At 37.0% G+C, this 13193-nt stretch overlaps 1 protein-coding gene across 3 annotated transcripts in view; it reads right to left on the bottom strand.

The window, feature by feature from the left end:
• LOC139122130 (uncharacterized) overlaps positions 1-13193 on the bottom strand; it is a 121313-nt gene that overhangs the window by 80164 nt on the left and 27956 nt on the right. For 2 of the 3 annotated variants that reach the window (XM_070687539.1, XM_070687538.1), the window contains exons 2-5: positions 12323-12474; positions 9067-9217; positions 2609-2735; positions 1732-1848 (exon numbers count right to left, since the gene is read on the bottom strand). In XM_070687539.1, coding sequence (XP_070543640.1) covers positions 1732-1848; positions 2609-2735; positions 9067-9217; positions 12323-12434 — 507 coding nt within the window. In that variant the 5' untranslated portion in view covers positions 12435-12474. The remainder of the gene's footprint in view (positions 1-1731; positions 1849-2608; positions 2736-9066; positions 9218-12322; positions 12475-13193) is intronic. The other variant, XM_070687540.1, reaches the window with a different exon arrangement.

Genomic DNA, 13193 nt, shown 5'->3' with positions numbered 1-13193 from the left:
AGATTTTTTACCAAAACTGACAAAAATTGCCTGAAAAATACAAATATGCAAATTTCACCATGATTTGAACAAATCTGACTGAAGTCACCCTAAGTAAAATGCATATCAAATTTTGAAGCAATCGGACAAGCATTTTCAGAGAAGAAGATTTTTTACCAAAAACACCAAAAAATGCCCCAAAAATACAAATATGCAAATTTCACCATGATTTGAACAAACTTAAGTGAGGTCACCCCAAGTGAAATGCATATAAAATTTAAAAGCAATTGGACTTGCGGTTTCAGAGGAGAAGGCAATCGTTGACGGACGACGACGGACGACGACGGGAAATCAACCTATTTGATAAGCTCCACGTCGCTGACAGCGGAGCTGATGAGAAAAATCACCAAAAAATTCAGCAAAAATACAAAATTCAAGATACACAATATACATAACTGTATAAGGTCCACCTAAGGTACTTGCCTACTAATTTTCAAAGCAATCAAACAGTGATTCTTGAGTTATTAATTTTTGACCATTTTCACTTTTTGAAAGCTCATTTGCATAATTTTGGCAATGCAAACTTCATTTGAACAAAATCCTGTCTATAGCCCAGGATGCATCCACATACCAAATACCAAGCTGAAATGTGCAGCGGTTTGCGTGTTTTTGATGTTGACAGACATACTGTTCATACATGTACGTACATACATCCATACATCCATACATACATATATACACACATACATACAGACATCACCGACTTCAGCTTATATGATAACCTCACATTGGTATACCAAATGTGAGCTAAAAAAACTTCAAGGTTTATTGCCAAAAATTCAATACATCAAATAAGCGGATTGGCTCAGCAATCTTTCGTCTCGGCCAGCCGATGCTTCAACACTTTACCTGTTTGAGCCTGCCTGTTCATAAGATCACATTTCGTTTCGAGATACGGTTAGCCTTTTTGAAAGTAGGAGCAAAATAGTAAAACTCACGACGTGTAATTGATCATTATTTTAAGGAGTACGGTAAATGAAAATCGTACCTAGAAAACATCCGACAGACACCATCCCACTGTGTCCATGTGCTGAACAGAATTTATTTGGACCTCATGCACTGACACCTCTGACCTCTTGCATGAATTGACCAATAGCAACTAGCGGAACTTCAGGGACTTTCCCTTTACTCATTGTCTGACTTTTGTGGCCATGCTATGGGGCGCTAGCTGCTGCTGGGGAGTGTACTTGTTGCAACGAAGTATTATGATGATTATATATACATGAAATACGAAGTTATATTGCTATCGTATTGTTTAGTAAAAGAAGGCAAGGCAAATACGCTATATTTCAAAACTTGTGGATCTCAATTAATTTATACTTGTAAGGATTCGACTGCCAGTATCTACGCAGCATGGCATTAGTCGATATCATAAAGTATGAGTTGTCTGTAGTGTAAATTCCAAAAATCATTGGCATAAAAATTTGCATAACATTGCATAAATTAACTACGATATTTGATTTCAAGATAACATCCGTGTATTGGACCCCCCACATCTTTTTTGTCACCTTTGGTACTGGAAAGGAGTCTTAGAATCGGAGGAATATGGTACTGGTATTGATTGAATCACACCATATTATGTATTTAATTATTTAAAGTTTAAGGTAACTGGCATCTACCATATACATTGAAATACAGTATGTTTCCCTTACATAGAGTTCAAAAGATCTTTAAAACTAATGAGTGTTTTACCTGCAGGCTCCTGGTAGCAATTGGATTGCTAAAAGAGTCGTCATAAGCACTTCTGTAAGCCCCATTTGCACTCTGAGAGGCTAATGCAATATCCCTTGCACTCTTTGTTCCCCAGTACTGTAAAAACACAAACAAAGATCAAAGTAAGATTTAGGTGGACACTGTGCTGAAAGGCATACATTAGAAACATGATGTAGAAAGATGTCTCCGGTGTCAGACACAGTCATGCAAGACTATAACTGAGTTAGGTAGGGAGTCCAGTGACCTACGTCACAGGTAGTCTGAGTGGAGAATTCAAGTTTTATTCTTGCATTAATGGAGCCCAGAGGGTTATTTCCCGAGAGTACCAGTATCTGGGTGAGTATTTCAAATAAGCAGAATATGAGGTTATTATGAAAATACCGCAAAGGCTGCACAAGGACATTGGCGCACATGAGGCGGAGGGCGATGCGTGGCACCAATGTCCGAGTGCATCCTTCGCGGTATTTTCGTGATAACCTTATTATGTCTTACATTCCTAACTGGGGCATCAAATTGTCAGAGTAGTGATCGTTTTCGTGCAATGTCAACAATTTTTATTCTGATTTTATAGCAAGTGTGGAATGCTATCTCGGACGCGCTTCTGCAACTTCTTGATTATGAACGCGCACTACACACAAATATACTGGTATAGAGCATGTGAGACATGTTTTGGCACTTGCCCAATGAGTCCCTTGAAACTGTTTAACAATGAACGCGCAGATATAGCCGCAGGGGATGGGGCACCTTGAAACCATATGTGTTACGGAACGGGGTTCCATATGGCTGTTGTATCACACAAAAAATTCTATTGTTCTTGATGGTAGATGTATAATAATGTGTCATATTTCAAACTTACAGAAGATTGGAAACGTCTTGTATCCATTTGAAAACTTTGTTCATCATCTTCCACACAATCATCTTCAGGTTCTGCATATTCAACTACAAAACTTTTACTGACAACTTTGCTTTCATTCTGGCCATCCCTTTGAACAAAAAGAAAAGTTTTGCACACATTTTAAAATGGCTTTGTATTGCGCATTTTATTTCCAACACCAAGCAAGCTGAGCCACCTTTAAGTTGATGTGGAAAATCCATTAGTTCATAGGCACAGTACTGCAGATTTCCCATAATTCATTATGATTTGTATCATGGGAGATACCTCAGTGACGTCTACCATGTCTCCCATGTGTAGACAAATTCATAGACTAATTGTAAAAAATCTTACGTCATGTAAATTGTATTTTTAAGCACACCATTCTCCTCAATTCTTATTTTAAATGGTTTGAAAAATTATACATGATTGAGAGAGGAGATAGCATTCTTGTAAAATTTTCCACTGATTGTATCTTCAGCCACACAGAATAATGTGACGGGAAATAATAATGATAATAATAATAATAATAATAATAACAAAGTACATTTGTAATGCGCCTAATCTCTGAACAGAGCTCTAGGTGCAATAGTGACAAAATACAATATATCAGAGGCAATGTTGAACCACCGGCACTGAAGACTAGGTAAATGAAAAAGGTTAAACTACTGTTTAAAGAGAAAAGTCTTGAGGGAACGGCAGAAAGAAAGGGTAGAGCTGGATTGGCGAAGGTCAGAAGGACGTTTGTTCCATAATGCAGGGCCAATGTAAGAGAAAGATCTCTCACCAAAAGTCTTTGTAGAAACTCTTGGAATACTGAGAAGTCAAGAATCTGAGGAAGAGCGGAGTTGTCTTTTTGGAGTGTATTGTTGTAGAAGTTCAGAGAGATATTGCGGTTCTGTACCCATAACTGAATTCAAGCAAGTAGATTCAACTTTTTAGTGGACAAGAGAGCTAATAGGCAGCCAGTGTAATTTTTGTAAAAGGGGTTGGACATGATCGTACTTTTTAGCATTACAGACAAGACAAGCGGCAGCATTTTGCACTCTTTGCAACTTGTCTATAAGCTGTTTTGGGCAACCAGAAAGGAGACAATTGCAACAAGAATGACAAAAGCAAATAAGGTCTCCAACTTAGGTACTGGAGGTCATCTTTAGGAACATGCATATCAACTTCTATAGCAATGGGACAAGCAGATCCTAAATACATATGTCAACAACAAAAAATAGACAGAGAAGGTTTGATGAAAAGAAAAGGTGGGAGAGGGTAACAAAATGTACAAGGGATCTGGTAAAAAAGTAATGCTACCTCATCAATCTTCTGGACCCTACCCCCCCTCCTGAATATCAAATTTTCCATCCCTCGGTATTGCATAATGCTAGAAGACAGGAAATGTATTTACAACCTTGGGGAGTTTTTAGTTAATGCCATGAGTGTTATCATTAATGTAAACAGCACTTAAGTTAGTTACAGATGGTGAAATGCCTTCCACTGTGGGCGGTGATTTCAACATCTGGAATTATCCTGGATCCAAATTCCTCATCAGTTCTTGTATGTCTTACATAGAAAAGTTGCTAAAATTGGTCCACAATGAAATAATTCACCTCAGCTTTGTTTTCTGGATCAAATTTTCCTACAAATTGATACCAAATATGACAAAATTATGTTCACAGCCTTCAAAACTGTCTCACAACATATCCTGGGTTGGTGTAGGTCATTTAAAGTCACGAACTGAGAAAATTACCTAAAATATACAAATTTGGGGGTTCCCAACACTTTGAGCAGAAAATTTATCTAATAACATCCCTCGGGACTTTATACGAAATTACAAAGCTTTCAAACAAGTAATTTTGAGAAGTTTTCTTGACCAAAAATGACAATATTGTCTTAAAAATACAAATTTGTATATTTCAGGACAATTTCCACATATCTAACTATTGCCATCTCTGTACGTCTGTGTACCAAATATAAAAGCTGTCTGTCCAGGGGTTTTAAAAAGAAAATACTGTTTAAGATTTTTTGACCAAAAATGACAAAATTGCTCCAAAATAGTAATTTTCTCAATTTTGTCATAATTTCAACAAATTAGAAGAGTAACACCCTCACAAAGATCCAACCCAAATTTGAGAGCGATTGGGCTGGTGGTTTCAGAGAAGTAGCATTTTTACTGAAAATGAGAAAAATCACCAAAAAATTCAGTAAAAATACAAAATTAAGGATATCTTCACAATATTCATAAAACTGTGTAAGGTTCACCTAAGGTACTTGCACACAAATTTTCAAAGCAATCAAAACAGCGGTTCTTGAGATATTAATTCTTGACCATTTTCACATTTTGTAAGCTCATTTGCATAATTTTGGCAATGCAGACTTCATTTGAACAAAATCCCATCTATAGCCAAGGATGCATCCACACACCAAATACCAAGCTGAAATGTGCAGCGGTTTGCGTGTTTTTGATGTTGACGGACATACTGTACATACATACATAAATACATACATACATACATACATACATACAGACGCCATCGACTTCAGCTTATACGATAAACTCACATTGGTATAACCAAATGTGAGCTAATAAAATGGATTTGTATTGCGCATTTTATTTCCAACACCAACCAAGCTGAGCCACCTTTATAGGGGAAAAAACGGAGACTAGTTTTACCTGCTTTATAACATACAAGGATATTGATTTTTTTCCAAAGGAAATGACAAAAGAAATTTGCATGCAAAGTTTGCTCAGAGAATGGCCTCTTCACTTCGTCATGACTTGCTACCCAAAAGTATGGCATTTGTAGTACTTACAGAATGTGGCTTTTATGGTTGTTTAATTAATGGTTATTTGGAATCTTCCACTGAAATATCTAAATTTACTTTTACTAGATATTATTCAACAATTATTCTGATGCTTCACATTATTGCTTATACGCAGAACTGATAAGGTTATAAGGAAAGCAACCTTCAATGATACAAATCAAAGAGAATTGTGGGTAATTTATTGCACTGTAATTAAACAGTGTTGAATCTTGGGCATCGAATTGTAAAATCACTGCATTTCAGAACAATAAATATCACCATGTAAATACATGTAATGAATTGAAATTGATGCACTGGAGACCAAGTTTATTACTTGAAAAAATACCTCTCAATGCTGTAAACGATTTCTTAGAAATTCTTTTTATACTCAAACATTGAGAAGAGAGATAAAATTCACAAGAGGTAGAAAATTTCAATGAAACTATTGAAATTTACTCTGAATGAAAAATCATAGTAATATTACTGATAGTTTCTGAATCCCAGGCTTTTTTAATAATCTGCTAAAAAGAATACATATAAACATATAATGTACATGTGGCTGGAATTTCAACATTTGTTTTCAGCTCAGGCTCATGAGAGAAAATGCCGAGAGAGTTTGACCGGTTGACCTCGCTGTTAATTTTATGCAGGAAATTACAATAACAATGCTTGGTTGAATGACGTATTGCCTTGAGGGCGGGATAGCCAGTGGTATAGGGGGAGGAGTACCTTCAAGATAGTGATAAGTGGTGCGGATTACCGTCGCCTAGGTGTCTGGCGTATACGCGTGCCAAAAGACACCTATGGTTGATTTTCGGTTGACCAGTCTGATGGCACAGTTGCAAATACCTGGACTGAACTATTCTGTATTTTGTAGGTGTCGTTGGCACTTTGACAATAAAAGTAAAGATGCACACATATTGAGTTTATTGTCTTGTTTATGAGCGGCCAGTATTTCCAACGGCATAAATTGTGTGCATTTGCCCTAGAATAAATGATTTCGAATAAAACATCGCGAATGTCACCACATTCCTTAAGCTCGACGTACACTTAATTGCCCCAAAGAGCCATGGAATCGCCCAACTTCGATATGAGCCTACAGAAATTTCAAAATGCCAGATGACTTTATTTTTATAAACATAGACAGTATAGCGAGAACTGTCTATGGTAGAAGAGAAGAGAAGAGTTCAATGGCTCAATGCCCCCCCCCCCCCAAGTGTTTAAACGACCGAAAGTGCGAGGTAAGTTGATATTGTACACTTTAAAAATGCGATACGTTATCTCGTCACATGCACCCGTCCTTTACATTTGTTTGGTTTTTTTTTTTTCAATTACTGTTTGTCAGTGATTTTATATGGCAAGAGCCATCTTCGGCATCCAAAAACCATTTTTTGGCTTTTTATGTCTACCCGTTTTGTTAATGTTGTTGATGATGATTTATTGTTGGTGGTAGCTGTTTTTATCCCTGAAGTTATTGGTTTTATAGTTCAGGTGTCAAACTTCGAATAAATTGCCAAGTACCTTGACCAAAACCTAAGTGCCCGCTATTGATATGCGTCATAAGGTAACAAGTGAGAACGGCCCCACGCCTCGTCCGAGAAAACGGCCCCGCGGCAGCACGTGAATCGTCGCGATGACAAAGCCTGCTTGTACCAGGCAAACGAATTTCAATAAAACAGTAATAGCAAAAAGCGAAGCCGTAGCTGCACAGACTATATTCTGTGTTCGATGACAAGAAAGTAATCAATCGAGTATGCAAAATACACGTGTAGCTTAGTTTTGACAGCGATCCCTGGCGACAGGGCTCTGGTGCGGAGACACAAAGCTCGCTTTGGTTTACTTGATCTAGCGTCTTTCCTCGCTGTGCCACCCACATAAAATATAATTATTAAGATGAATGTTTGGATACAAATCTAAGTTTTCAAGGGTCGGATGGGAGGCTTTCATTTCGTAGTGAGGCGGGTTAAGTTGCGTTGCCAAACTTTATTGTGAGGCCGTTTTTGGTGTGAGGCCGTCCCCGTCTCGGGGCTGTTCTCGGAGCGGGGACGTTTTCTCTGGTTTTCCGTCATACTAGCATTGAATGTTGAAGGCCTGCTAAAAGTACTCGTGACAAATCTCTAACCAATAGAAACAATTGTCATCTTGTCGTTTATTGCCAAACAATATTTAGCATTTGTCTGCAGGGGCAGTATGGATGTTCAGATGCGAGTTAAAATTTGTAAGATCGGGGTTGAAAAGTAGTAGGCCCTAGGAGATAGGTGTCTTTAATCAGAATTTTAGGTAAGGAAGGTTTGAGAAGCCCATCCTATGTAAAAATTGGTGCTGATTCTAAAAAAGTCGGTCTTATTGACCACCTGTTACATCGAAAGGACTTTTCATTAAACATCAGATATAGAAAATTACTTGTTTTTTAATTTTTCCTGAAAACTGCCATTTTGGGAGGAAAAAGTGGCCAAAATGGCAATTTTGTCTTAAACGAGGTCAATAAGACTGAATTGTTTTTGAATCAGCACCAACAGTCTGCATAGCCCTTGAATGTGGTCTCGGTTTTGATCAAACTTACAATAAAGAAGTATATATCAAAACAGATAAATGATTTATGTTTTCACATGGATTCACAAAAAGTTTCGCCCCGGTGTTCATTTTGGCCCTGGAATTCCATCTACCCACCCTTTGCAGAGTAGTAAGCTTATTGGGCAAGTAAACATGGATGCGCCGGTGCGATTCAACGATCAACCTGTATATCGGATCGAAAGTCAAAAATTTTACGGCTCGGACTATGATTTTACAAGTGTATATAGAAAGTATAAGGCGCGGGGTATTATATGACTGATTACTGTAGCTATGATAGGCTACATTCAGGACGGGCAGCGACGGGCAGTAATTAGTAGGCAAAACAGGTGGTTTTCACCGTGGGCAGAACTCGGTGCAATGATACTGAACATTAAAAGTAAACCTTGAAGGTAATACTGTAAGTGAAACAAGGACTTCAAACGCACGATGATACAAACGACACCACAAGTGAAACGTACACATAGAAATACACGCGTTCCTACGTTGTGCCCACCCGGGCCACGCGATTAAAATATGACTGATACTGCTGGATAGTGTTAATTGGGTCGGTAAACAGTCAACTAATAGTTTAATTGACTACCTGGGTGATTGGCAGGTCGTGTCCAACGACGCATATGCAAAGCAGGCCAAAAGACAAAAGCCCCCAAAGTTATTGACAGCTGGCCAGGGGTCACCATGAATACGTAATGAAGCTTCACTACGCAGAAACTGCGTAGTCAAGCCCTTCTTAACCGGTCAAACTCTCTCGGCATTTTCCGGCAACATTTTGATCATGAGCATCATCTGAATAATTGTGACATTGCTCTCACTGTTGACCCTTTGAGCGCTGTAATTGTTTTCCCGCCAAAATTTTAGTGCAACATTTTGCGAATTTGTATGAGTTTTTCTCTACTTTTTTTAAAATTTCAGAACAAATGGACATCACATTTCATTTGCTACACTTTTTTTCTCAAAATTTTGGCAAAAATCTGACAAAAATTGACTGCGGTGTATTTTATAAAAGGGACAAAAATAAAATTTGGCGCTCAAAGGGTTAATACTATGCTTTTTATGATGAAATGTACAGGTACCTTGAAACAGCCACTGCCTTTACCACTCTCCTTCCATTATTTAATTGAAATGGCCCTTTATATCTGACAGTACCACCTTTCCCACCAGCTTTTCTAAATGGATTTGGTCTGGTACCATCAGTTGTAAAAAATATGCCAGCTCCTGGGGTATCTGAAAAAATGTAAACCAATTCTGTCATTACACAAAAATATCCCTTCTGGTTTTATCTATTTAATACTACTTTCAAAGAGGAATGTCACTTGGTGGCCATGATGAACAACATATGCATGAAAAATATCATAAATGACGCTGTAGCTTCTCTAATGTGTGGCCAGGTCAGGTAATTGGTTGTTGGCATGGAGTTGTTGGCAAATAGCTGATGATGTAGGGCATGAGGTGGGATATGGACCCAAATAAGAACCCAAAAGGAGATTAAATATATCAATCAGAAAAATTCTAAGCTACAGTACTATTAAACTGCCTAAAGATAGTTCAATGTGGAAAAAAGTTAAATAATTCAAAAATAAGAATTAACAATTCCGGAAATAGTAATGACGCACTTCCCTCCTGACCTGAGTGCATGTGAAAAACGCAACCTGGCATCTGTAAATTAAATGTATGTGAACATTTTAAGTCACTATTAACTGTTTTTAATGCAATTTCCAAAGAGTCATATGAAAATAATGAAAAACGTTTATCTGGTTTTGTGTTTGTAAAACCTCACAGCTGATAATTGCCATAGTATTGAAAAAAAATTAAAAGTGATGAAATTAGTGTTTTTAATAGGCATATTTTCCTTGAAATACCAGTATATTAACTCTGTCTTTGAAATACCAACTTTATTTTGCTGCCAACAGATTGGTAATCTGTGGTGTATAACAAATAACAAATAGTATTGCCTGATAATTAGAGTTTATTTAAGCGATAAAGCAAACTCAGCAATGGTATACCACGAGATTTTGACCAGTTCACTTTTACTTGAATTTGACTCTAATGGCCACCTTTCTACTAGGCTATATGACAAGAGAGATGACCGATTTTCGACACCTCATCAGTAATATTCCACTCTCACCAGCTTATGGGGTATAAAAAAACATCTTCAACACCACGTTTCTTATGATCGGTGATGTCATTCTTTATTATTTTTACAAACTTTCAATGCATCAAACACCCTTAGACTATCTCATATGCCTGTCACGGAGGTACAATATATTTCCAAGGGCTGGCACAAAAGCGGCCAGTGGCAGTGTCACAGATTGCTCCGTCTGTACAAATCGCAGCCACTTTGATTTTGACATCCACGTGCATTTGATTTTGAGTTCTTTTTTGTTACCTAATTTGTCGACCTCACAAAATTTCACAGTCCATGCTTTGAAGCAGTCTCAACTTGGCAAACATGTCTCATATAAATTTCATCCTCGTCGTTTCAATTAATTCGACCACTAAATTATTTCAGCAGTTTTGATTTCCTATTAATTTAACGTTTTTCAAATCGTAATTATTTTTTTCTGGTCGAATTGATAGGGTTTTTACAGTAGACATGGATTGATGATCAGAGGTTATGATGTTTTCTCCAACCTCAACCCTTACTTTGTCAATGTTTGACGAATGTAGGTGATGGAAATAGTTCTCCCTTGTTGGCAGTAAACATTGCTGATCGATATTGAAGTTTGAAATAACTTCATCCAAAAAGAGGTTGCTGATATCATTTGACATCATACACACATGCTCTTATGTTGATTTGCATGTAATATTTGGAATATTGAATCTCCAACAACAATGGAATGGAATTTGGAGGCCAGACTTTTGCACATTTTCAAATGACAACACCACTTAAGTTTGACTTTCCATGCCACCATTTCAATATACTATTGTGATTTAAGGGGTCGCTGCACCCAACACAGCATATTTTGCTCAAAAATCATGCTCTTGTAAATATTCATTCAATTTTAATTAATATGTTAACCTAAGATTAAAATGTTGGTGGGGTTCATCTTTTAGCTCGTCAAGCAGTCGTAAGTTTTGTGATAAAGAAGTGTTAATTTATGCAAATGAATGCAAATCACTCGATTTCCTGGTTTCTTTTTCCTCCCAATTTCAAAATTTCCAAAGAATTTAACTCAACTCTGGCTCGGTAAAAACAACTATTTTGTTTGGCAATAAAGTTCTTACATTTTAAATAAGAGGCATTTGAATTTTTCTAATCCTGATTTTCATCACTTTTTTGAATGTCAGTTTTTCAACCCTTGCCATTTTTGGATGAGGATAGACAACGCAACATAAAATAGTAATTTGTTGTTTTTTTCTACATATACTCTTGTTTAAAATTAAAATATTACATTTCAGAAAATATTTTCAAGTTTTCGACTTAAATTCATTTTAATCATTAATACCAAAATTGAGGTTTTTACCCCAAATTTACCCCACTTCATCTTTCGAGTAAACTGCTGCTACCATAATAAACTTTAGAGTCTCTGCTTTTTAAAAGTATATAGTATGATGGGGTTTCCTTGTCATCTTTGATGAGAAATATTGCTTTGAAAAAAATTGTGTTGGCAACATGCAGCTCCACCTTAATGGCAATAAATCACACTCAGCGACAGTATACCACTTGATTTTGACCAGTTCACTTCATATACAGTATGCACTCGCTATCGCTCATGCATATATATCGTGAACTGGACAAAATCTCATGGTATACCATTGCTGGGTGTGGTTTATTGCTTAATTATGTCATAAATATTAATGACTCAGCCATCATTCTACTTATTTTGAGGAGATCCATGTACCTGCTGACCATATACATGACTGATAATTAACAAAACTAATCTCTACAGCTTTGATCCAGATTTTGTGGCCCGAGGTCAGCAAACCAGTATAAGGGACATAAAGGTTTCATCATGGGATAATCAATAATGTAGCTAAATAAATATTTTGCAAAGTTTGGAGATAAAAATGTGTGTGATGTTAAATATTTACTGCCATTTGTGTTGAATTTTGGATAAGGGTATGGCAGCACCTCACTGTGAATTGATGTAATACAGCAGTACATAATGTCAACTGTAGGCTGAAATACTCAAAAAATGTAATAAATTATTGTAACCCCCCCCCCACCCCCAGTATTGTATAGAACAGGAAGCAGGCAGTGGTGATTTAAGGAGTAGGTAAAAACTATATTGCAAAAGGAACAAAAACATCACAAAAACACATCAAATGGAGACAAAGCAAATACCACATGTACATCAATGCAATATCTGTAGACTAATCATTGCTCACCTGATTTAATTTCAATATTTGTGTTTGAATCGATATGATTCAGTGGTCTGCCTGTTTCAGGGATCTTCAATGGTGAGATAGAAGGTGCTGATACTGATCCAGCTGGAGCCATTCTCTTTGGATTCTTGGACTCCTTTTTTTCTGTCCTTCAGCTATATGCAGCAGTCAGAAAAAATAGCATCAATTAAGGCTGCAAGCAGCGTTTGCAGGGCCCAAGCTGTTACAATGGTCGAGTGATTGCATCAATGACACTGTGTGCACAATTTGAGCTTAACTCCAGTCTTTTTGTTCTCATAAAGAAGAATTTTGAATATTATCTCGTTGTCATGGTTGATTTTTATGAAAATCAATATGGCCGCCAAACCACGTGACTCATCCATATATGCCTTTTGCAAACTGGAAAGTGCCCACCCTAAGAATGATATGAGCAGTTTCATTTCAAATGGTGCATCGGTTCTGGATAAGAAGATTTTTGAACTTTATTCAGCAGTTATCATAGGTTTTTTGCAAAAAATATTATGGCTGCCAAACCATGTGACCGATCCATATCCCTCTTGCAAACTGGATAGTACCGGTACTCATACCAGTGATGACATAAGTAAAAATATCAGTTCAAATGGTGTGTTGTTCTGGAGTTTAAGAAATTAAAGATTAATGAAAAATCCAATATTGCAGCCAAACCATGTGACTGATCCAAATGCCTTTCACTAACTTGATAGGACTCATACTAGTGATGACATGAGCAAAATTTCATTTCAAATGGTGTGTTGGTTCCAGAGTTTACGACTTTTATAAATTAAATTTGAATTTACAAAAAATCCAATATGGCGACCAAACCATGAGACTGACCAAATGCCTTTTGCAAACTTGA

This window comes from Ptychodera flava, chromosome 21 (genome assembly GCF_041260155.1).
Source record: "Ptychodera flava strain L36383 chromosome 21, AS_Pfla_20210202, whole genome shotgun sequence".
Lineage (NCBI taxonomy): Eukaryota > Metazoa > Hemichordata > Enteropneusta > Ptychoderidae > Ptychodera > Ptychodera flava.
The sequence above is the reverse complement of the archived record's forward strand: the minus strand, read 5'-3'. Positions and strand labels throughout refer to the sequence as shown.